We start from the raw sequence: 24,220 nt of genomic DNA, 5'->3' as shown, positions 1-24,220 counted from the left end.
AAGGCACAACCACCCCTCCCCCACCAGGTTCGGGGAAAAAAAAAAAATTTCCTCGAAGGAAAGTGAAGAAGATAAAACTATTTATTTAACAAACACACGGGAAAGGAAAATGAGGTTAAATGGTAAAATCTTTCGCTGTGGAGGAAAAACCTGGGAAAGCGTTAGAGCCCTCCCTTTGGTCTCCTCGGAGCTGGGGCTTGGCCCAGGGCCAGGCCCTCTGTGCCCGATGAAAAGTCCTCCCGATGTGCTCTGAGGTTGAAAGCAGTCCAGTAGCAAAGGGAGAAAATCCGGAATTCTAGAGAAGGAAAAGCAAAGTCCAACTCTCAGTCTCTCTCCGGAGAATTAGAAACTGAAAAACAACTGGCCAAAAGCTGACTGGAACACAGCAAGCCAGGTGCTTCTTCGCTCCCCTGCCATGCGCTGGGGAAAAAAAAGCCTCCTATCTTTATGTGACCTTGAACAAGCTGCAAACTGCTTTGAGAAAGTTTTGCTCAGTTTTTTTTTCTTCTCCCTCTCAGGCTCAGTTTAGAGGCATAGAAAGGCACAAAAATTAATTTCTGGGCATAGGCAGCGATATGGGATACACATCATAACGTCACCCCAAGACATTCCACCCCTTATCCCATATTGGTGGTTCAATGCCCAAACTAAGATATTCTAATTCTACACACACATTAATACATATATATATATATATATATACACACACAGCTATATACGAACAGTGACAGTGACAATCAGCAAGCAGGGGTATACAAGCATTTCGCACTACAGGTGGTTTTCACACAACAATCAGATCTCCCTGTGGTACACAACGTGTTGTTTCATCTTTCTGCATTACCCACCATGTGCAACCAGGTCCCTGAGCAAAGACAACCCCACGGGTGGGTTTGTCTGTACTTGAGGCAGAATTCATCCACACAGTCTTTCCTAACAGACCTCTGACATGCACTACTGGGACCTTATCTCCATCTGTTGTATGCAGGGATTCAGATTGGGCTGGACCAGCTCTATTGGTGGAACCTCGGGTGTTAACTAACCAGGTGGCCTTTGCTAGATGCTGTTCCCAATTTTTGAAAGTTCCCCCACCTAGTGCCTTCAAAGTGGTTTTCAACAATCCATTGCACCGTTCCACTTTGCCTGCAGCTGGTGCATGGTAAGGGATGTGGTACACCCACTCAATGCCATGTTCTCTAGCCCAGGTGTTAATAAGGCTGTTCTTAAAATGAGTCCCATTGTCAGATTCAATTCTCTCAGGGGTGCCATGCCTCCACAGGACTTGCTTTTCAAGGCCCAGGATGGTGTTCCGTGCTGTAGCATGAGGCACAGGGTAGGTCTCCAGCCATCCAGTGGTGGCTTCTACCATTGTGAGCACATAGCACTTGCCTTGGCGTGTTTGAGGCAGTGTGATGTAATCAATCTGCCAGGCCTCTCCATACTTGTATTTGGACCATCGCCCACCATACCACAGGGGCTTCACCCTCTTGGCCTGCTTGATCGCAGCACATGTCTCACAGTCATGGATGACCTGGGAGATACTGTCCATGGTCAGATCCACCCCTCGATCTCGTGCCCACTTATAGGTGGCATCTCTGCCCTGATGGCCTGAGGCATCATGGGCCCATCAAGCTAGGAACAACTCTCCCTTGTGTTTCCAGTCCAAGTCTACCTGTGACACTTCTATCTTTGCAGCCTGATCTACCTGCTTGTTGTTTCGGTGTTCTTCATTAGCCCTACTCTTGGGGACATGGGCATCTACATGGCGGACTTTCACAACCAGCTTTCTTACCCGGGCAGCAATGTTTTTCCACTCTTCAGCAGCCCAGATTGGTTTTCCCCTATGCTGCCAATTAGCTTTTTCCTACTTTTCTAACCATCCCCACAGAGCATTGTCTACCATCCATGAATCAGTGTAGAGGTAGAGCTTTGGCCACTTCTCTCTTTCAGCAATGTCCAGGGCTAGTTGAACAGCTTTGAGTTCAGCGAGTTGGCTTGATCCAACTTTTCCTTCTGTAGCTTCTGCAACCCGTCATGTGGGACTCCATACGGCTGCTTTCCACTTTCGTTTCATCCCTACGATGCGACAAGAACCGTCGGCGAAAAGAGCGTAGTGTGTGTCTTCTGATGGCAGTTGGTTGTACGGTGGAGCTTCTTCAGCACGTGTCACTTGTTTTTCTTCATCAGTGAGACCAAAGTTTTCACCTTCCGGCCAATTTGTGATTATTTCCAAAATCCCAGGGCGATTCAGTTTTCCGATACAGGCGCGCTGTGTGATGAGAGCAATCCATTTGCTCCATGTGGCATTGGTGGCATGGTGGGTAGAGGGAACCTCTGCTTTGAACATCCACCCCAGCACTGGTAGTCGGGGTGCCAGGAGGAGTTGTGCCTCAGTTCCAATTACCTCTGAGGCGGCTTGGATTCCTTCATAGGCTGCCAAGATTTCCTTTTCCCTGGGAGTGTAGTTGGCTTCAGACCCTCTGTAGCTTCGGCTCCAAAACCCCAGTGGTCGACCTCGAGTCTCACCAGACACCTTCTTCCAAAGGCTCCAGGACAGGCCATGGCTCCCGACTGCAGAGTAGAGCACGTTCGTCACTTCGGGTCCTGTCCTGACTGGGCCAAGGGCTACCGCATGAGCGATTTCCTGGTTGATTTGGGCAAAAGCTTGTTGCTGTTCGGGGCCCCAATGGAAATCGTTCTTCTTGCGGGTAACCAGGTAAAGAGGACTCACAATCTGGCTGTACTCGGGAAAGTTCATTCTCCAAAAACCTATGGCGCCTAGGAAAGCTTGTGTTTCCTTCTTGTTGGTGGGTGGAGACATTGCAGTGATCTTATTGATGACCTCAGTGGGAATCTGACGTCGTCCATCTTGCCACTTCACTCCCAGGAACTGGATCTCTCGGGCAGGTCCCTTGACTTTGCTCTTCTTGATGGCGAAACCAGCTTCCAGGAGAATCCAGATAACTTTCTCTCCTTTCTCAAACACTTCTGCTGCAGTGTTCCCACACACAATGATGTCATCAATGTACTGCAAATGTTCTGGAGCCTCACCCTTTTCCAGTGCAGTCTGGATTAGTCCATGGCAGATGGTGGGACTGTGCTTCCACCCCTGGGGCAGTCGGTTCCAGGTGTACTGCACACCCCTCCAGGTGAAAGCAAACTGAGGCCTGCACTCTGCTGCTAAAGGAATGGAGAAAAATGCATTGGCAATGTCAATAGTGGCATACCACTTGGCTGCTTTGGACTCCAGCTCGTACTGGAGCTCCAACATATCCGGCACAGCAGCGCTCAGTGGTGGAGTCACTTCATTCAAGGCACGATAGTCCACAGTCAATCTCCATTGTCCTTCCGATTTGCGCACAGGCCAAATGGGACTATTGAAGGGTGAGTGGGTCTTGCTGACCACCCCTTGGCTCTCCAGATCGCGGATCATTTTGTGGATGGGAATCACAGCATCTCGAGTTGTCCGGTACTGTCGGCGATGCACTGTCGAGGTAGCAATTGGTACTTTTTTTTCTTCCACCTTCAGAAGGCCGACTGCAGACAGGTTTTCTGATAGCCCAGGCAAAGTGTTCAATTGCTTAATGCCCTCTGTCTCCACAGCAGCTATTCCAAAAGCCCACTTGAGTCCCTTTGGGTCTCTAAAATACCCGTTCCGGAGGAAGTCTATGCCCAAAATGCACGGGGCCTCTGGGCCAGTCACAATGAGATGTTTCTTCCACTCATTTCCAGTCAGGCTCACCTCAGCTTCCACCAAGGTCAAATTTTGTGATCCACCTGTTACACCAGAAATAGAAACAGATTCTACCCCCACATGCTGCGATGGAATTATTGTACACTGTGCACCAGTGTCAACCAAGGCATCATATTTTTGTGGTTCTGATGTACCAGGCCAACGAATCCACACAGTCCAAAAAACACGGTTTTCCCTAACCTCTACCTGGCTAGAGGCAGGGCCCCTCTATGCCTGGTTATCCTTCTTTCCCTGGGCCTGTATCTTAGAGGTTCCTTCATGGGAATTGGACATGTCATCCTCTTTTCCATCATTTCCAGCAGTTTGGCTACAGGTAACTGGGGCTACTTCTTTTTTGGTAGATCCTCCTTTCTGAGACTTGCGCTCCTTCAATTCACGCACTCGTGCTGCCAAAGCAGAAGTGGGTTGTCTACCCCAGTTCCTCATGTTTTCCCCACTGTCACACAGGAAATCCCACAGCTCACTTTGTGGGATGTGCCTTCTCTCTGGGGAACGTCCGTTGAGAAGGCACTCTTTAATCTCCTGGTGATTCTTCTTCATTTCATCTTCCATTTTCTGCATACGTGTTTCCACAGCTGCGATTCTTGCATGTGTTGGGCCATGCACAGAGTCTGCATATGCTCGGAGCTTCACTGCCATATCCTTCACAGTCTCATTCGCACCGTAGTCCGGTTTCATTATTGCTAAAGCAGAAGCATATTCTGGTGGCCCAAGTTGTATGAGTTTTCGCCATATGTATGGAATAACTCTGGCCCGGTCTGGACTCCTCAATCCTGGGTCATTTGCGAAGACAACCTCTACCACCCCTAGTTCTCTCAGGCGTTGGATCCCTTGCTCTATGGTCTTCCATGGGGTTTGCTGCATGTAGAGATCATCTCCACACATATATCTTTCAATCACGCCTGTCAAAACTCGTCTCCAGACACTGGTAGAGTCAATCCCCCTTTTCATCGCTTGGTCAATCACTGGATCATGTGACAGGCATCCCAAATGCCTCGCTTCAGCACAGTCCAGCATCACATCATCACCTGCAGCATCCCAAATACGGATCATCCAACTTATTATGGATTCATCAGACCTTCGGGTGTAATCCTTTCTTAGGCTGTGAAAGTCCTTTATGGACAATGACTCAGTAATGGTTTCTGTGCCTGAGTCAGTTGGTGGTTTTGAGGTTCCTTCCCCTGCATCTTTTGAGGTTCCTTCCCCTGCATTATCCTCATCTTTCACTGGGCGATCAGTTTTGGTTATGTGCTTTTTCCTTGTAACAGGTGCCACTGTCAGTGGCTTAGACTCTCCATCTGGTTTAGGCTTGCTGTCTGGTTTATCTGCAGCCTGAGTGACTGGGGTGTCTGCAGGCTTTGATGAATGATCTTCCTGCCTCTCTGCCCTTACCGGCTGCAGTGTGCGATAGGCATATGCTAAAACCCAACATATTGCAAGGAGCTTGTTCGCATTAGAATTGTCATTGTATTTCTCTTTCAGATATTTCCCCACCTCAGCTGGTTTCTGAACTTGTTCAGGGGGAAACTTGCAAACCGTTGGGTCAGAGAATTTCTTCAGGATTTGGCCTATATCCTCCCATTCCCCACACCACTCAGGATGCTCCACCTCTGGGCCAGGTGTCTCGGCAGTGGCTCGGAAATTTGAGCTCTTATTCTAGACAAGCTGCGAGACATACAGAGCGCATAGAGGAAGCTTACCAGATTAAATACCAGGAGGGTGGTCTCTTTAACATCCAGGGGAAACTGAACATTCTCAAAAGAAAACCTATCAAATTTAAAGGGAAGGGAAACCCCGACTCCTCCTCTAACAATCTGGGTGCAGTTACTAATAAATTTCCAAAACAGGCTACTGAAGCTAGGACTGGGGTTAGGAGGGAGAAACCATTTATCATACACACTTTGAACAGCTGCCTGTACCTCTGTCAACTTCTTATAAACCATTATCACCGAGCACAGCAAAATAGAAATCCGAATTCGTGTCCCTGCTCTGCAAAAATTCCTTATCAAGGATAAGATCGGACCAAGTTGTGGATAGGCAAATAAGCCTAGGGACCAGAAAGGCACTAGTACCTTAAACAAGCCTACGGACCAGAAATACATTAATATATCAAGCCAGAGAAACATTATGAACTCAACAAACATGATGACTATTTTACTCCAGCACAGAATAAGTAAATTCAAACCAAAATGTAATTAGCACAGGTTTTTCACTTTCCTTCTAGCCACACAGTTGGGCGCCACTAAATTTGTACCGGTTTGGCCAAATTTAGAAATATATACTCTGAGAGAAGGCACAACCACCCCTCCCCCACCAGGTTCGGGGAAAAAAAAAAATTTTCCTCGAAGGAAAGTGAAGAAGATAAAACTATTTATTTAACAAACACACGGGAAAGGAAAATGAGGTTAAATGGTAAAATCTTTCGCTGTGGAGGAAAAACCTGGGAAAGCGTTAGAGCCCTCCCTTTGGTCTCCTCGGAGCTGGGGCTTGGCCCAGGGCCAGGCCCTCTGTGCCCGATGAAAAGTCCTCCCGATGTGCTCTGAGGTTGAAAGCAGTCCAGTAGCAAAGGGAGAAAATCCGGAATTCTAGAGAAGGAAAAGCAAAGTCCAACTCTCAGTCTCTCTCCGGAGAACTAGAAACTGAAAAACAACTGGCCAAAAGCTGACTGGAACACAGCAAGCCAGGTGCTTCTTCGCTCCCCTGCCGCGCGCTGGGGAAAAAAAAGCCTCCTATCTTTATGTGACCTTGAACAAGCTGCAAACTGCTTTGAGAAAGTTTTGCTCAGTATTTTCTTCTCCCTCTCAGGCTCAGTTTAGAGGCATAGAAAGGCACAAAAATTAATTTCTGGGCATAGGCAGCGATATGGGATACACATCATAACGTCACCCCAGGACAATGGTATACCTAACTATGGCAGCCGGTGAGGGGTCAGTAGCTCTGACCGAGGAAGCTGTGACCAGTTCAGAGAGATGGTCCCAAAAGAGATCGTCTTCCTGAGGCCCGGTGTCTTCCCTCAGCTGCTCGCTAGAGGGCCCGCGCAGGAGCTGTCAGCTCTTTAGTGATTATCAGCTCGTGATTTCAGCTTAGCTCTGCAGGGCAGCCTCTAGGCCAGACCAGGGAGACAGACGAGAGGCCCGTGTAGATACAAAAATGCTGCTAGCAAGGATTTTCTTGTTATTTTCTAAGTCCGTGAGAGACTTTTCTCTCTCACAGAAGAGGTGGCAGGGAATGTAAACAACCAAGCCACCTGCAACCTTGAAAAGTCTTGTTTAGGGTATAGTAGAAAAATATTTTGACAATGGGTGTTTTAGGATTTTAGCCAATCACCCCCAAGGGGTGGCTGGTCCTTTGTCCAATTAGACTATGAAGAAAAAAGTCTATAAAAGAGTTTGTAAAATAATTAAATAGATCAATCTTGCTGCACAATTCCTGCCTGCTGGATCTTCTTCTCCTCCTCCTCCCTATGGCTGCGGGACACGGTGATATACTGTAGGAACCAGGCCTGCGGTAATAGGCCCGTGTAGCTGTTCCGCACGAGGTAGCTTTATTGGTCCGTACCCGGTGAAGGGAAGCCAGGGACGAGCATCTCTCTGCCCTCGCAGGGGTAGGGGGCTAGCTCTTATGGATACAGGGGTGGGTGTCAGAAGGTAAAGGCCAATGGGTTGCAAAGGATCCGCATAGGGTCTCCCAGAGGATTCTGGGTTTGTCTTCTTCTCGCCGTAACTGAAAAGTGGTTGTCTTTCCAGGGGAGTTCTGCTGGGAGATTGCTCCATCTCCTTATCTCAGCAGACATCCCTCCAGGGCAGTGGCTGGGCATACCCTACACCTAACCATAAGCTGTGGCTGAAAATCAGTGCAGAAATTGAGCTCTATAATATAATTGGGTTGTAAAAGTGGTGATACAACTGTAAAAAAGGAGTATGATATTTGGGTTTGTCGTGGGTTGGGTTTGTAACCGGGCAGAAACACCAATTTAGTGTAATGGTTTGGTCTAAAATACTCATCACTGTTTATCTTCTGTGAGATAAGAATTAGGAGAAATGCAAAGCAGGCACCAACTTGAAAGAATATAAAGAAGTTTATTAACAGACCTAAAAGAAGAACAGGGGAAAAAAAATTTATACCACCTTCAGAACTCTCCTCCTCCCCCCACCTTCCTCCCTTCTCCCACTGACAATGTAACAAGACAACTCTTAAGATGCTCAGTCTGTTTACCACTTCCATAATAACGTTGTTCAGTCCATTTAGAAAGAGAAGTCTCTTTTTGCTCATGCTATGAAAACAGTATCACAACAAGACAGCCACCCACTTCCAAGTATTGTTCAGTCCATTTAGGAAGAGGAGTCTCTCTGCTCGCAATGTGAGTCCCTTCCCCCGACTTGCAGCTTTTCCCGCAACTGCTTTCGAGGGTCCACTCTTGAAGTTTTTTGGGGTACAATTTTAAGGTTGAGCTGTTCAGAAACAAAGAAAGAGAGGCCCTTCTCCTTCCCTGGGAGCAAAGGGTCTTCCTCATCTTCATCTTTAAGACTATCTCTGGGAGCATCTCTAGGAACTGAGGTTTTCTCCTTTCCCATTTGGAGCAAAAGTCCTCATCTGGTTCATCTCTCCCTGTCCAAACTTCTCATGAAATTACAGCTGCGTCAGCATCTGCTTATTGCTTACGAGTTGAACACTCCACCCCCCATATCTTCATGAAATTACAATGGGATACTCTGATATATCATAGCTTCACAACAGACTTTCAGCTTTAAGCATCTCCTCTCTCTCTTCCCTCAGGTTTTCAGCTCTTCACAGCAATAAAAGGGTTAATCTCACCTCGGCCTTGCAGCTTTGCAGCTGGAATGTTGAATTTTTTTTATCACAGTGGAGAGGGGGGAGAGCCGAGCCGCTCCGGCTGCCCACGGCAAGGCGGGGGGGGGGGGTTCCACGGCTGGAACAGGTCCACAGACTCCAGGATGTCCGTGGCCCGGCCCGGCCTGGCCCAAGCAGGGCCTGGCCGGGCCCGCTGACCCCCGCACAGGGCCTGCAGCCACCTGTCCCAGCACCGGAAACGAGAGAGAGCTTGGGGGGGGGGTTGTCTATTCTTAAGTGTGGATCACAGAGGCGGTCACAACTTTAAGTGGCTTAAAGAATTGTCCATATTCAAACTGGCCAGCTGATAGGTTCTATCAGGTCCCAGAGGAAACTGTAAGCACCCCTTAGCAAGGACATCCCTTCTGGGATTATGCTTGCTAACCTATGACAGGGTTATAAAAAGGAATCACTAGTGATGATATAATTTGCTATTTTCTATTAAATATCAGCATAAAACTATGTGAGTGTCAAAGGGTGTGGGTTTGAGTCCTACTGCTTAGTTGGAAAACTATATAAGTGAGAATCAGAAGGTGCACATGTTGGTTCGAGTCTTACATGCCTACACGTTAGTTGGACACTGTGCTGCATGCACACGAGCCGCCTTGTAGAGGGTTTTGCCAGATGGTCTGGGCCTATTAAACCCTATGATAAGCGTTAATGCCTGAAATGTAAATTATTTTGTGAATGTGTTATAGTATTTTTGAGCCTGCCTGACTTGGGGATGCATGTAGTGTATATATATTAAAAAAAAAAAAGAAGAAAAATTAATTTGCTGTAAGCGTGTTAAATGCAAGTGTTTGTTTATTGTGTAAGTTTTTAAGTATTTGATGTGTATTAAATGTTTCTTTATTGTGAATGTTAGAACATAAATTGTCAAAGCATCTCCTAAGCTAGGCTTGTGTGTTTAGAGTGCTCTCTAGTGTTGGCACAGCGAGAGTTACTGTTTTAGTGTTAATTATTGAGAGTGTGTTTAATCTTCAGTTATCTTTTAGTAATTGCAAGGTCTGGATTTGCATTAATTGTGGATCTGACACTAAAGTGGTTGTCAGCGAATTAGAGATTTGGTATCATAATGGGATTAGGCTTGTGTTCACAAACCTGGGAAGGGGGAATACCAAGATGTTCACCTTAAGGTTGTATTTTACAACACTGGAAGAAGTTTAAAGGCGACCCTTTAACTTGGAAACAGTTAATAGAATACTGTAATCATTGGTGGCCAGAGTATCCATTAGATGATCAAGAGAAGTGGCCTGTTAATGGTGGTGTGGATTATTATATGGTTTTACAGTTAAATGTAATTTTGCCAGAGAAAAGAGAGGTGGAATGAAGTGCCTTATGTAGATCTGTTCTTTGAATTGAGAAATAGTCAAGATTTGAGAAAAATGTGTGGTTTGATAGCAAGGGAACTGAAGGATTCTATGGTGTTAGTTTTGGAGAAGTACAATAGGTGGAAATCTCCTGAACATGGTTGTTTGTCGTGTAATACTGGGAAGTGATGTATGAAGCATGGTTGTGCAGAGGAAGAAATTGAACTGTTGGTAGGCCCAGGAAGGAGGGAGAGAGGAGCTGAGGCTGCAGCTGAGGAGTTTCCTCCACCTGCAGGTGAAGGAAGAACAAGTGGTAAAGCTGACAGAGGAGTGGAAGAAAGGATTTCGGGTTTGGAAAACAATGAAGGGTTTAGTCCAGTGGCAGGGAGAACACACAAAGGAGGAAAGAGAAGGAATGAGGAAAAGGGAGTGATCCAAGCCCCTCTCCAGAAGGCAATGGGGGCAGAAGGACTGATTACAGTTAAGGTACCTTTCTCGGTGACAGATTTAAGATCTTGGAAAGAATTGGCAGGAACATGTTAGGGACCAAGTCCGGAGAGCTGGCCGGATAAACAACACGTACGCCTATATGATTAAGCATCGTTCTCCCTTTATTGTTCAACTATGCCAACTTATATCTACTTTTGCAAAGATTCACGCCCAGTGCCTCTAGATGGCCTCTAATCAGTGGGGGAGCTGGACAGTGTATACCTTGCCAAGGACTCTCAGGCCTGCCTGCAGCCAGGTGCTTTCCAGGCCTGCCTGCAGCTAGGGGCCAGTTCAGGGGCTTTTCCTCAGCAACCTTGGGTTGTCCAATCTTTCCAGGGGTATCATATGCCCTTGTTCCATAAGGAATCCCTCTACAGGAACATATAGGGAAGATCCTGAGAAAGTGGCTAAAATCTTTGAAACCATCGTCAGGACTCAGGATCCAGACGGGAACGACATAGAGGTAGTTTAGGATACACCGCTAACTCTGGGTGAAAGAATTATAGTAATAGCAAAAGCGAGGGAAGAGGTTGAGAGAGTGCATGCTCAGAACGTTCAGCAGAGAACGGTGGATTGGCATTTCCCTCTTGCAGATCCCTGGTGGGATCCTAAAAACCTGGGTCAAAGAGAATTATCCACTTGATATCAAAGATTAGTTATATTTGGGATGAAACATGCTATTCCAAAAGCTATAAATATGTCAAAGTTATATCAAGTGGTCCAAGGAAAAGATTAATCCCCTTCTGATTTTCACCAGTGACTCATGGATGTGGCCAGAAAGTACACTAACTTGGACCCTGAAAAGGAAGGAGATGCATTACAGTTAGCAGCATTATTCATGGGACAATTGATGCCTTAGGTTTTAACTTTTATATTTTTTAAATTCTGTACTGCTTAGTGTGTAACTCTGAAGTTTCATGTAGCCTGTTAATTTCTGCTCTCTCGTGCTAGGTAGACATAACAAAGCCTCTCCGGGCCTGCTCTCCAAGGACGCCCAGACTGTCCTAGGCCCAAAAAGTGTAAACCAAAGAGCCTTTAAGGGGGGGTAAGCTGAGGGGAAATGACATCATTAAACTGAAGCTTTAATTGGAGAATTAACCCTGCTATGCAAATGAACCAAACCTATAAAAGAGTGAAGAACTCGTGACCTGTGGTCCATCTTGGGGTCCATCTTGGCAATAGCCTCTGGCTCCCCAGGGGGTATCTTTGAAGGCCTTTCAAATACCTACTTTTATTCCCTTACTCCTGTCTAGTCTCGGTTTCTAGGAGGCCTCTTAAGGCATCAGTTCTTTGGCACCACCAGAAGGGACAATGAGGCTTCTGAAAATCCTCTGGGACTCAGAAAGATCCAGCTCATCTCCCCCCCCACCTTGCCGGCACGGGGGGGGGGGGGGGGGGTAGTGCAGTTGCTACAGTCCAGGAGGCAGAGGAGCCTCAAGAGCCCAGAAAACTCTCCAGATCCAGCACAGAGGCACATGAGTAACACAATAAAGGTGGTATTCTGTTAGCACCTGTGTTGGGTGTTAAGAGATCTCTTACAGTTTGTTTAGGGACTTGGAAGAGTCCGGAGGGGGTTTCATTTGGTGTTTCCTGTGGGAGTGTGTTTGTTTAGTTCAGTCCGGGTCTCCCCCCTATGTTCTGTAAGTTTGGTGTACCCCAGTTGGCACCCCCCCTGTTTTATTTAAATCACCCTGTCTGTCATTTTTATCTCCTCCCAGGACCCTGTCTGTCACTCTGCCACCCCTCCCAGGCTTCTGGAAAGTTCTAGCCAGGGGGCCAGGTGATTAGTCCTGGGAAAGGAGTCCCTCCCTTCCCCTGTTATAGTTGGTTCCCTTATGTGTCCCTCGTTCTGCTTGCCGCACCCTTCCCTTCCCTGGTTGGTTGATCTGTACACCCCCCCCATGACCCCCCCTGCCATAAAATGCCCCGGCGCGCGATCTGCAGGTGCTCTGGGTTGGGCACCCCTGGTGGTTGAGGTCCCCCCGTTCGGAGGACCAATAAACTTTCTGGATTTAACCCAACTCTGAGCCTGCCCCCTTTCCTCCGCCGTCTGCCTTTATCGCCGCGGTCCCTTGGAAGGACCCACGAGCCAGACCTCTGATCCCTCCGATATCAGAGGCTGGCCCCCGTTGCCTGCTGTGTCCCGAGCTGACCGGGCTGAGTGGGAATTGTTCCCAGAGGACACAACGGCAATTTGGCGCCCAAGTGTGGGGCTGCCGTTCCATCGGACCGCAAAAACAGCGTGGCGCCCAAGCGTGGGGCTTCTCGTTCTATTGGACCCCACGGAAGGGGCGTCCTCGGCATAGGCAGCTTGGCGCCCGGGCGTGGGGCCCCGCTTCCCTCGGACCCCACGGAAGGGACTGATTGTTTCGGCAAGTGCGTCCTCGGGACGTCAAGCTACCCCAGGTGCAGCACGCTCCGTTTTAGTGAGCGGTGTTACTGGGATTGAGGACGGTAGCTTCGCCCGCGCCGCGAAGTCGTTCTCGGCGGACGAATCGGACGCCTGGAGCTTGCCTGGACGCCAGTCAGGTAAGTATTTTTCCCCGGGGGGGGGGGGGGGGGGGGGGGGAAACTTGCCTCAAAGCCGGTAAAGGCTTTCGGAGGGACCAGGACGGTCCCCGGCTCTCGAAGAGCCGAACGGAGGCTGCGCAGCCCCGGAACAAGCGTGGTTCGCTTGTCTCCGGTTGGGTTTTGGGAGACCGGCGTTCTAGGCTTTAAAGATCCAGCTCCAGACGCTGTGCTGTAGGCTATGGGCGCTAAACTGTCCACAGCACAGAAGGAGGCATTTCTCCAAGTTGCGGGACTCCTTCAGGGTGGGGGGAAAAGTTTTTCAAAGGGATGTTTAAAACGGTTTATTCGGTGGCTGTTTCTGCACTTCCCTCAGTGCTCTCAGAGTTCGGTTTTGAGCGTTCCCTTCTGGAACGCCGCGGGAGAAAAGCTAGCGTGATTGAATTCTGCCAAAGAGAAAGATTTCTCTTTTCTGTATTTGCAGATTCGATCAGCGTTAGCTAAAAAAAGGGAGAGGGAAGGACAAACAGCCCCGAATTCCCCAGTTGTTACCCCTAACCCGTCTCCTGAACCCGTGTCCCCTCAAACGGGCATCCTGAGGAGAGCAACCCGTGATACGCAGGGCTGCTACCGTCTCCCTGGCTCTCCTCGGGGTTCTCGGAGCCCTCGCTCGGACAGTCCCGGCCAGACTGCCCGAGGTTTATCCCGTTCCCCAGCTTCCCCAGTTATCAGACCCCGAGTTCGGTTTAGTGATCCAGACAGTTTAGAAAATGCCCTCCCTGCCCGAGGAAGACAAGATGGCGGACGCCCCATGGAAGGGACCCCCTCTTGCTTTCCCCCGCGCTTTTCCACCCGAAATCCCTTTCTCCCGAGTCCCAACCCCTTTCGCCCCGACCCCTCCTACTCCCAAGGTGGTTCCACCCCTCTTACCCCTCCTACCTGTCACCAGTGCCCGCACCCGTGCTCCGCCCCCAGAAATCGCGGCTCCGTGCCCGGCTGCCACCCACTTCCTGCTTCCGGTTCTCACGCCTGTCCTTCCGGTTCCCACGGTGTCTGGCCGGAAGGGGGGGGGCCCGAGGACCGGAACCCGGAACTGGATCCCATTCCCTCAGCAGCTCCGGTTTTTTATCAGAGGTCCCGGAGAGGAGGAACAACCCATGTCAGCTGGGAACCCCTCTCCCACCAAACAATAAAGGAACTCTGCAAGGCACAGAAGGAGTTTGGGAGAGAAAGCGGATATTTTCGTGGCCTTTTAAAGGCAAATCTCTCTGGAGAAGTAATGACGCCCTTTGATCTGCGTCAGCTTTTCTCATGCCTGCTTTCCTCAGCAGAGTTTCTGCTCTGGAAGGCAGCGTGGGAAAGGGAGCTCCGCAGGCTCCTTCCAGCGCTCTTGCAAGGTTCTGATACGGCCGTTGATGCCGACAATGAGGCACTTACATTGGACCATCTAAGCGGCAAAGGAGATTGGGCTTTGGTGCCGAAGCAAGCTCAAGGCCTGCCTTTGGAGGTTCTGCAACAGGTCAAGGAAGCGGCCAGTAAGGCATTCCTTGGTCTGAGGCCTGATGCGCCTGCAGAATCCTACTCGCAGGTCCGGCAGGAACCCACTGAGTCATTCCTAAAGTTTGTAGAGAGATTAACCCGAGCTGTAGAGTTGCAGGTTAAGCAGCCGGCGGCCAGGGAAGAGGTCATTGCAGAAACGGCCATGGTGAATGCCAATCCTCAGTGCAAGGCAGCCATCCTGAGCCTCCCCCTGGACCCCCCCGCCGACCATACAGGACATGTTGGAAGTTTGTGCTGCGAAGGCACCACTCCTGCAACCTGCCAGCTCGGAGAGACAGCGGCCCAGAGGAATGGCCTCAACGGGAACAGCAACGCATCGCCCTGCAGCGGACCAGAGGAGGACTACGGGCCTGAACACCAAACCACCTCCAACCATGAACAGCCACAGGCGAACCCCGCAGGCCAGAAACACCTGCTTCTTATGTGACCAGGCTGGACATTGGACAAGGGACTGCCCACTCAAGTGGCAGTTCCAGCGATTTAAAAAGGAACATGAACCTGGGGGACAGGAGGGCCAACTGCAACAAAAAAACTGAATGGGGAGCGCGCGCCCGCCCCGTGTGAAGACAAAAAAGGGACGGGACGTGAGGGGGAGGGGGAACTCAAAGAGGCAAAACTACCGGACATGACCTTAAAACTGGATTCGACTTCTTTTTCTGATGGTTCTTTCAGGTTGCAGCTGTTGACACTGCTCCACCTAAAGACAAAAGAGTGGCATAGCGCACCCGTAAGCACTGGTGGTGAGCTGTGGGCAGGAGACCAAGGCCCTGACAGGTATGTCATAGTCGGAGATGTTACCTGCACACCACAAGACATCTAAGTCGCTCCGGGACTAATGACATCTAGTCCCAAAGGACCCGTTCTCTGGCTGCGCTGTGTCCACCCACCTCTGTTCCTGCCCAGAGGGCAGACAGTCGCCCAGGCTATCCCTGTGGAAAGGCCACCCCCAACGGTGTGTGCCACACATGTAATAGGGACAGAGAAGCCTCGGGTAGGCTGCAAGGTCAACAGAGGGGAGGAAGTCCTGCACCTCAGGGGGCTTCTGGACACAGGGGCAGATGTGACGATCATTCCCACACGGGAATGGCCGGCACATTGGGAATTGCAGAACGTGGCTGGACACGTGCAAGGTGTTGGGGGCGTTCAATTGGCCAAACAATCAAAAAGCATCGTGCAAATTAAGGGACCGAGCGGACAATTGGCAAACATACGTCCGTTCGTATTAGACTACAAGGAACCCCTCTTGGGGAGAGACCTCATGCAGCAGTGGGGAGTCACAATTGACCTACCTGACCCCCAGAAAAATTTTTGGGTTGCGGCCACTGAAGAGCGCCCTACTCAAAAACTAAATTGGAAAACTGATCAGCCTGTTTGGGTGGAGCAGTGGTCGCTCCATGGTGAGAAGTTGAAGGCGCTCGAGAAGCTCGTGGAGGAGCAACTTAAAAAGGGGAATATCGTGGAATCCAACAGCCCCTGGAATTCCCCTGTCTTTGTTATCAAAAAGCCTAACAAAGACAAATGGCGGCTCCTCCAGGACCTTCGTCAAATTAACAATGTTATAGAAGACATGGGCTCTCTCCAACCAGGGATGCCATCCCCAACGATGCTCCCTCAAAATTGGAATCTGGCAGTAATTGACATCAAAGACTGCTTTTTCCAAATTCCCCTGCACCCTGACGATGCCCCGCGTTTTGCCTTCTCGATTCCTGTTATCAATCAAGAAGCCCCAAGGAAAAGATACCATTGGAAGGTGTTACCACAGGGTATGAAGAACAGCCCGACCATCTGCCAATGGTATGTCTCTTCCTTGCTTGCCCCAGTTCACGCAGCAGCAAAAGAGGCCATCGTCTTCCATTATATGGATGATGTCCTCGTGTGTGCCCCCGACAATGACATGCTTGCCAGTGTGCTCGACCTGACAATCAATGCATTGGTTGCTGCAGGGTTAGAGCTCCAAGAGGAAAAGATTCAACGGATGCCACCTTGGAAGTACCTGGGCCTGGAAATAACAAAGCAGACCATTGTGCCGCAAAAATTGGCTATTAATACTAACATCAAGACTCTGGCAGATGTCCACCATCTGTGTGGGTCTTTAAATTGGGTGAGGCCGTGGCTGGGTCTGTCCAACGAAGACCTAGCCCCCCTTTTTAATTTACTAAAAGGGGGAGAGGAGCTTAGTTCTCCCCGGACACTCACCCCAGAGGCCCAAACAGCTCTGGAGAGGGTGCAACATCTAATGTCCACCAGGCAGGCAAGCAGGTGTAGTCCTGACTTGCCATTCAAATTCATCATCCTGGGTAATCTGCCACACTTGCACGGGGTTGTCTTCCAATGGGAAGACAACAAAAAGAAGAGCAAAAAGGACCAGGACCGGAGGGATCCCCTCTTAATCATAGAGTGGGTATTTCTCAGCCATCATCGGTCCAAGAGGATGACACAGCCACAAGAGCTGATGGCTGAACTGATCCGGAAGGCTAGGATCCGGATCAGAGAGTTATCAGGATGTGACTTCGACTGCATCCACGTGTCAATTAGGACAAAAACGGGCCAAATTACTAAGGCAATGTTGGAGAGTCTGCTTCAAGATTGTGAAGCATTACAGTTTGCTCTGGAGGGCTACACCGGCCAAATTTCCTTGCATAGGCCAGCCCACAAAATATTCAATTGGGAAATACAATTCGAATTAAATACAAAAAGTGTTCGGAGCAAAGAACCTTTAAAGGCCTTGACAGTTTTTACTGACGCGTCCGGGTCCCAAAAGTCCGTGGTGGCTTGGAAAAACGCCCAAACTCAGCGGTGGGAGGCTGACATCAAAGAGGTAGAAGGATCGCCTCAGGTTGCTGAGTTGGACGCAGTCGTCAGGGCTTTCGAAAGGTTCCCCGAACCCCTAAATTTGGTAACAGACTCTGCATATGTTGCAGGGGTAGTCTCCAGAGCCGAGCACGCCATTTTGCGTGAGGTCTCCAACATGGCCTTATATGAGTTGCTCTCAAAGTTAATAAACCTGGTCTCCCACTGAGAGCAACCATTTTACGTGATGCACGTCAGGTCACACACGGACCTGCCCGGGTTCATCGCAGAAGGCAACAGAAGGGCAGATGCCCTCGCTGCGCCAGCTGCGATGGCCCCGACTCCAAACGTGTTTGAGCAGGCCAAAATCAGCCATCAGCTGTTCCATCAAAACACTCCTGCCCTGGTTCGTCAATTCAATCTAAAGCACGACCAGGCCAGGGCGATTGTGGCTGCATGTCCAGAATGCCACCAGCTAGCTCTTCCTGCCATTAGTACTGGCGCAAACCCCCGTGGACTTAACAGCTGCGAAGTGTGGCAGATGGACGTGACACATGTTGCTTCATTCGGCAGAATGAAGTACGTACATGTGTCAATTGATACCTTCTCGGGAGCAGTTTTTGCCTCAGCCCACACAGGGGAAAAGGCTAGCGATGTCCAAAAGCACTTAGTGCAGGCATTCGCCACCCTGGGCATCCCCAAAGTCATCAAAATGGACAATGGCCCAGAGTATACCTCCAAGGAGTTCAGGAGCTTCCTGCAGCAATGGGGAATAGAACACAAGACTGGCATCCCCTATTCCCCGACAGGTCAAGCCATTGTAGAGAGGGCCCACCAAAACATCAAAAGAATGCTCCAGCGCCAGTGCTCCTCAAAAAAGCTAGAGTCACCTGCTGTCAGGCTCTCAAAGGCATTGTTCACCCTGAATTTCCTCAACTGTGCCTTTGAGAACCTGAACCCTCCAATCGTGCGGCACTTTGGGCGGTCTCAGCAGTTGCAAGTGAAAGAAAGGCCTCCGGTGTGGGTTAAAGACCCGGAGACTAGGGAGATACAAGGGCCTTATGAACTAGTTACCTGGGGGAAAGGGTACGCATGTGTATCCACCCCCGAGGGCCCTAGGTGGATCCCATCAAAGTGGGTGAAACCGTGTATCTCCCAGACCATCAGGAAGGGAGATCAAATATCCCCCAAGACCGGGGTAGGTTAGTCGTGTGCCTCTCTGACCCCTAAGCCCCAAGTTTATCCCACTTGCTATCCCCAGTTTCAACCTTATTTTCTAAGTTTTGTTTTAGTTTAGAGACATCAGAGATGGGTCCTGTGCCGTCGATCCGAGCCGTCGCCGAGGTTCTGCTGATCATCATCACCCTGCAGATGCTCCCATGGCTTGTGTCTTCGTGGATAGTTCCTCAACCAGCAGCCAATGTATGGTCAGTTCTAGCGCGTACCATGGGTCAGGACCACATATGCCTATCCACCGCTGCGGCCCAAAACCCCATGGCTACGTGTCTAGTGGGGATCCCTCTCGAGCAAGAAGACTTTACTTCTCTCCCCGAAAAGCCCGAGCCCATGCAAGCTTCATCAAATACGGGTAAGGCCTCTGTTGCCAAGCCGCCTGTCGACTTGCACCGTCCCCGGGTACCTTATCGGAGACGGCCCCCATTTAGCTGGCACCGCAGGGGAAAGCTTGACACCGACAACCCCCTTGAAAAATGGCTGCCCCGGCTCCCAAGGGCCAGTAGCGAGCCCCAGGAAATAGACCTCCTGGGGTCATACCCGGCTCGCTACTGCGTCCAGTTTCAGTTCGGGCTGTCCCCAGATCTGGAAGCTTTTAAGATCATTGCCCCAAATCACCGGGAGTACAAAGCAGACAAATGGTGCCTGGCCGTCAGTAAAGTGACCACTGAAAATCCTCACCGGTCACGCCCGAAAAGGTTACCCCGGGGACTGTTCCTCATTTGCGGCGACAGGGTGTGGGCAGGCATCCCCTCTCGCCTATTAGGAGGTCCATGCACAATAGGCCGTTTGACGCTGCTGACACCCAACCAGACTGTAGTCAGTAATTGGGAAAAGAAAACACACCAAACCTCCGAATTGGCAATCAAAAAACGTGAATTGGCCGAACTGGACCAGAATTGTGATTCAGAAGTAATCCATTGGTCCAGACCAAAAGGGGTTGCAATCACCGTGCTCTTGCCATGGGTGGCTGCAGCCAAAGCTTTAGGGGAATTAGGCCACTTAGAATGTTGGGTTGCCAAGCAAGCAAACCTTACTTCAAGCGCCCTAAGTGACCTCCTAAAAGGCAAGGAACTGACCAGACAAGCCACCCTACAAAATAGGGCGGCCATTGACTTCCTACTCCTCCTCCATGATCACCGGTGTGAGGAGTTCGAAGGACTATGCTGCCTCAACCTATCATCGAGGGCTGAGAACATCCACAAGACCATCGATAAGATGCAGGCCATGGTGAAGCAGATTCAAAGAGAGACTGGCGACTGGCTCGGCAACATCATCAGCGGATGGGGATTATCCGGATGGGCTGGATCCATTCTCCAAACCGGACTGATCTTGTTTTTTATTCTTTTAATTGCCATAATCATGTTTGGACTGCTGAAAAGACTATTAGTCAACATGATTATGAGCTCATCCTCCCCTGCAGACATCAACCATGCAGAGCTCCCCAAAGACTTTGAACTCGAGCCTATGGCTCAGGAGATGACATGGTTTGGGGACCTGTACCCAGACTCAGAGTACTGTCCCCAACCCACATTCATGTCATCTTAAAAAAAAAACAACAACAAAAAAAAAAAAAAAAAACAAAAAAAAAACAAACCAAAAAATGAGGAGACGTGGGGGTGTGTTAGCTTAGTTCAGTCCGGGTCTCCCCCCATGTTCTGTAAGTTTGGTGTACCCCAGTTGACACCCCCCCCCCCCCGTTTTATTTAAATCACCCTGTCTGTCATTTTTATCTCCTCCCAGGACCCTGTCTGTCACTCTGCCACCCCTCCCAGGCTTCTGGAAAGTTCTAGCCAGGGGGCCAGGTGATTAGTCCTGGGAAAGGAGTCCCTCCCTTCCCCTGTTATAGTTGGTTTCTTTTTGTGTCCCTCGTTCTGCTTGCCGCACCCTTCCCTTCCCTGGTTGGTTGTTCTGTACACCCCCTGCCCCATGCCCCCCCTGCCATAAAATGCCCCGGCGCGCGATCTGCAGGTGCTCTGGGTTGGGCAACCCTGGTGGTTGAGGTCCCCCCGTTCGGAGGACCAAAAAACTTTCTGGATTTAACCCAACTCTGAGCCTACCCCCTTTCCTCCGCCATCTGCCTTTATCGCCGCGGTCCCTTGGAAGGACCCACGAGCCGGACTTCCGATTCCTCCGATATCAGAGGCTGGCCCCCGTTGCCTGCTGTGTTCCGAGCTGACCGGGCTGAGTGGGAACTGTTTGCCGTTGCGTCCTCTGGGGATAGCAAGTGGGATAAACCTGGGGCTTAGGGGTCAGAGAGGCACACGACTAACCTACCCCGGTCTTGGGGGATATTTGATCTCCCTTCCTGATGGTCTGGGAGATACACGGTTTCACCCACTTTGATGGGATCCACCTAGGGCCCTCGGGGGTGGATACACATGCGTACCCTTTCCCCCAGGTAACTAGTTCATAAGGCCCTTGTATCTCCCTAGTCTCCGGGTCTTTAACCCACACCGGAGGCCTTTCTTTCACTTGCAACTGCTGAGACCGCCCAAAGTGCCGCACGATTGGAGGGTTCAGGTTCTCAAAGGCACAGTTGAGGAAATTCAGGGTGAACAATGCCTTTGAGAGCCTGACAGCAGGTGACTCTAGCTTTTTTGAGGAGCACTGGCGCTGGAGCATTCTTTTGATGTTTTGGTGGGCCCTCTCTACAATGGCTTGACCTGTCGGGGAATAGGGGATGCCAGTCTTGTGTTCTATTCCCCATTGCTGCAGGAAGCTCCTGAACTCCTTGGAGGTATACTCTGGGCCATTGTCCATTTTGATGACTTTGGGGATGCCCAGGGTGGCGAATGCCTGCACTAAGTGCTTTTGGACATCGCTAGCCTTTTCCCCTGTGTGGGCTGAGGCAAAAACTGCTCCCGAGAAGGTATCAATTGACACATGTACGTACTTCATTCTGCCGAATGAAGCAACATGTGTCACGTCCATCTGCCACACTTCGCAGCTGTTAAGTCCACGGGGGTTTGCGCCAGTACTAATGGCAGGAAGAGCTAGCTGGTGGCATTCTGGACATGCAGCCACAATCGCCCTGGCCTGGTCGTGCTTTAGATTGAATTGACGAACCAGGGCAGGAGTGTTTTGATGGAACAGCTGATGGCTGATTTTGGCCTGCTCAAACACGTTTGGAGTCGGGGCCATCGCAGCTGGCGCAGCGAGGGCATCTGCCCTTCTGTTGCCTTCTGCGATGAACCCGGGCAGGTCCGTGTGTGACCTGACGTGCATCACGTAAAATGGTTGCTCTCAGTGGGAGACCAGGTTTATTAACTTTGAGAGCAACTCATATAAGGCCATGTTGGAGACCTCACGCAAAATGGCGTGCTCGGCTCTGGAGACTACCCCTGCAACATATGCAGAGTCTGTTACCAAATTTAGGGGTTCGGGGAACCTTTCGAAAGCCCTGACGACTGCGTCCAACTCAGCAACCTGAGGCGATCCTTCTACCTCTTTGATGTCAGCCTCCCACCGCTGAGTTTGGGCGTTTTTCCAAGCCACCACGGACTTTTGGGACCCGGACGCGTCAGTAAAAACTGTCAAGACCTTTAAAGGTTCTTTGCTCCGAACACTTTTTGTATTTAATTCGAATTGTATTTCCCAATTGAATATTTTGTGGGCTGGCCTATGCAAGGAAATTTGGCCGGTGTAGCCCTCCAGAGCAAACTGTAATGCTTCACAATCTTGAAGCAGACTCTCCAACATTGCCTTAGTAATTTGGCCCGTTTTTGTCCTAATTGACACGTGGATGCAGTCGAAGTCACATCCTGATAACTCTCTGATCCGGATCCTAGCCTTCCGGATCAGTTCAGCCATCAGCTCTTGTGGCTGTGTCATCCTCTTGGACCGATGATGGCTGAGAAATACCCACTCTATGATTAAGAGGGGATCCCTCCGGTCCTGGTCCTTTTTGCTCTTCTTTTTGTTGTCTTCCCATTGGAAGACAACCCCGTGCAAGTGTGGCAGATTACCCAGGATGATGAATTTGAATGGCAAGTCAGGACTACACCTGCTTGCCTGCCTGGTGGACATTAGATGTTGCACCCTCTCCAGAGCTGTTTGGGCCTCTGGGGTGAGTGTCCGGGGAGAACTAAGCTCCTCTCCCCCTTTTAGTAAATTAAAAAGGGGGGCTAGGTCTTCGTTGGACAGACCCAGCCACGGCCTCACCCAATTTAAAGACCCACACAGATGGTGGACATCTGCCAGAGTCTTGATGTTAGTATTAATAGCCAATTTTTGCGGCACAATGGTCTGCTTTGTTATTTCCAGGCCCAGGTACTTCCAAGGTGGCATCCGTTGAATCTTTTCCTCTTGGAGCTCTAACCCTGCAGCAACCAATGCATTGATTGTCAGGTCGAGCACACTGGCAAGCATGTCATTGTCGGGGGCACACACGAGGACATCATCCATATAATGGAAGACGATGGCCTCTTTTGCTGCTGCGTGAACTGGGGCAAGCAAGGAAGAGACATACCATTGGCAGATGGTCGGGCTGTTCTTCATACCCTGTGGTAACACCTTCCAATGGTATCTTTTCCTTGGGGCTTCTTGATTGATAACAGGAATCGAGAAGGCAAAACGCGGGGCATCGTCAGGGTGCAGGGGAATTTGGAAAAAGCAGTCTTTGATGTCAATTACTGCCAGATTCCAATTTTGAGGGAGCATCGTTGGGGATGGCATCCCTGGTTGGAGAGAGCCCATGTCTTCTATAACATTGTTAATTTGACGAAGGTCCTGGAGGAGCCGCCATTTGTCTTTGTTAGGCTTTTTGATAACAAAGACAGGGGAATTCCAGGGGCTGTTGGATTCCACGATATTCCCCTTTTTAAGTTGCTCCTCCACGAGCTTCTCGAGCGCCTTCAACTTCTCACCATGGAGCGACCACTGCTCCACCCAAACAGGCTGATCAGTTTTCCAATTTAGTTTTTGAGTAGGGCGCTCTTCAGTGGCCGCAACCCAAAAATTTTTCTGGGGGTCAGGTAGGTCAATTGTGACTCCCCACTGCTGCATGAGGTCTCTCCCCAAGAGGGGTTCCTTGTAGTCTAATACGAACGGACGTATGTTTGCCAATTGTCCGCTCGGTCCCTTAATTTGCACGATGCTTTTTGATTGTTTGGCCAATTGAACGCCCCCAACACCTTGCACGTGTCCAGCCACGTTCTGCAATTCCCAATGTGCCGGCCATTCCCGTGTGGGAATGATCGTCACATCTGCCCCTGTGTCCAGAAGCCCCCTGAGGTGCAGGACTTCCTCCCCTCTGTTGACCTTGCAGCCTACCCGAGGCTTCTCTGTCCCTATTACATGTGTGGCACACACCGTTGGGGGTGGCCTTTCCACAGGGATAGCCTGGGCGACTGTCTGCCCTCTGGGCAGGAACAGAGGTGGGTGGACACAGCGCAGCCAGAGAACGGGTCCTTCGGGACTAGATGTCATTAGTCCCGGAGCGACTTAGATGTCTTGTGGTGTGCAGGTAACATCTCCGACTATGACATACCTGTCAGGGCCTTGGTCTCCTGCCCACAGCTCACCACCAGTGCTTACGGGTGCGCTATGCCACTCTTTTGTCTTTAGGTGGAGCAGTGTCAACAGCTGCAACCTGAAAGAACCATCAGAAAAAGAAGTCAAATCTGGTTTTAAAGTCACGTCCGATAGTTTTGCCTCTTTGAGTTCCCCCTCCCCCTCACGTCCCGTCCCTTTTTTGTCTTCACGCGGGGCGGGCGCGCGCTCCCCA

General features: G+C 50.2%; 1 protein-coding gene across 3 annotated transcripts; it reads left to right on the top strand.

Annotated features, from left to right (window-relative positions):
• The first annotated feature begins 12,420 nt into the window (after nt 1-12,420).
• LOC138102763 (uncharacterized) lies at nt 12,421-20,559 on the top strand. Of its 3 annotated transcripts, XM_069000515.1 has the most exons (3): nt 12,421-12,930; nt 15,142-15,243; nt 18,552-20,559. In XM_069000515.1, exon 3 carries the CDS (start codon nt 18,568-18,570, stop codon nt 20,038-20,040), a length of 1,473 nt encoding a protein of 490 aa, XP_068856616.1. In that variant the 5' UTR covers nt 12,421-12,930; nt 15,142-15,243; nt 18,552-18,567; the 3' UTR covers nt 20,041-20,559. The 3 variants fall into 3 exon arrangements, with proteins under 3 accessions (XP_068856616.1, XP_068856615.1, XP_068856617.1); XM_069000514.1 differs by lacking the exon at nt 12,421-12,930 and having other exon boundaries at nt 12,977-15,243; XM_069000516.1 differs by lacking the exon at nt 12,421-12,930 and having other exon boundaries at nt 12,977-15,243; nt 18,541-20,559.
• The last annotated feature ends 3,661 nt before the right edge of the window (nt 20,560-24,220 follow it).

The sequence above is a fragment of the Aphelocoma coerulescens genome (assembly GCF_041296385.1).
Source record: "Aphelocoma coerulescens isolate FSJ_1873_10779 chromosome W unlocalized genomic scaffold, UR_Acoe_1.0 ChrW_unloc_scaf_1, whole genome shotgun sequence".
NCBI lineage: Eukaryota > Metazoa > Chordata > Aves > Passeriformes > Corvidae > Aphelocoma > Aphelocoma coerulescens.
This window is presented reverse-complemented; position numbering and strand designations above follow the sequence as displayed.

What these genes read in the sequence shown, in the direction of transcription:
- LOC138102763 (XM_069000514.1), top strand. Translation starts at nt 15,095, where the DNA reads ATGACCTTAAAACTGGATTCGACTTCTTTTTCTGATGGTTCTTTCAGG. An exon ending in GGAGACCAAGGCCCTGACAG is followed by an intron (nt 15,244 to 18,551) that starts GTATGTCATAGT and finishes GTTTTGTTTTAG; the next exon opens with TTTAGAGACATCAGAGATGG.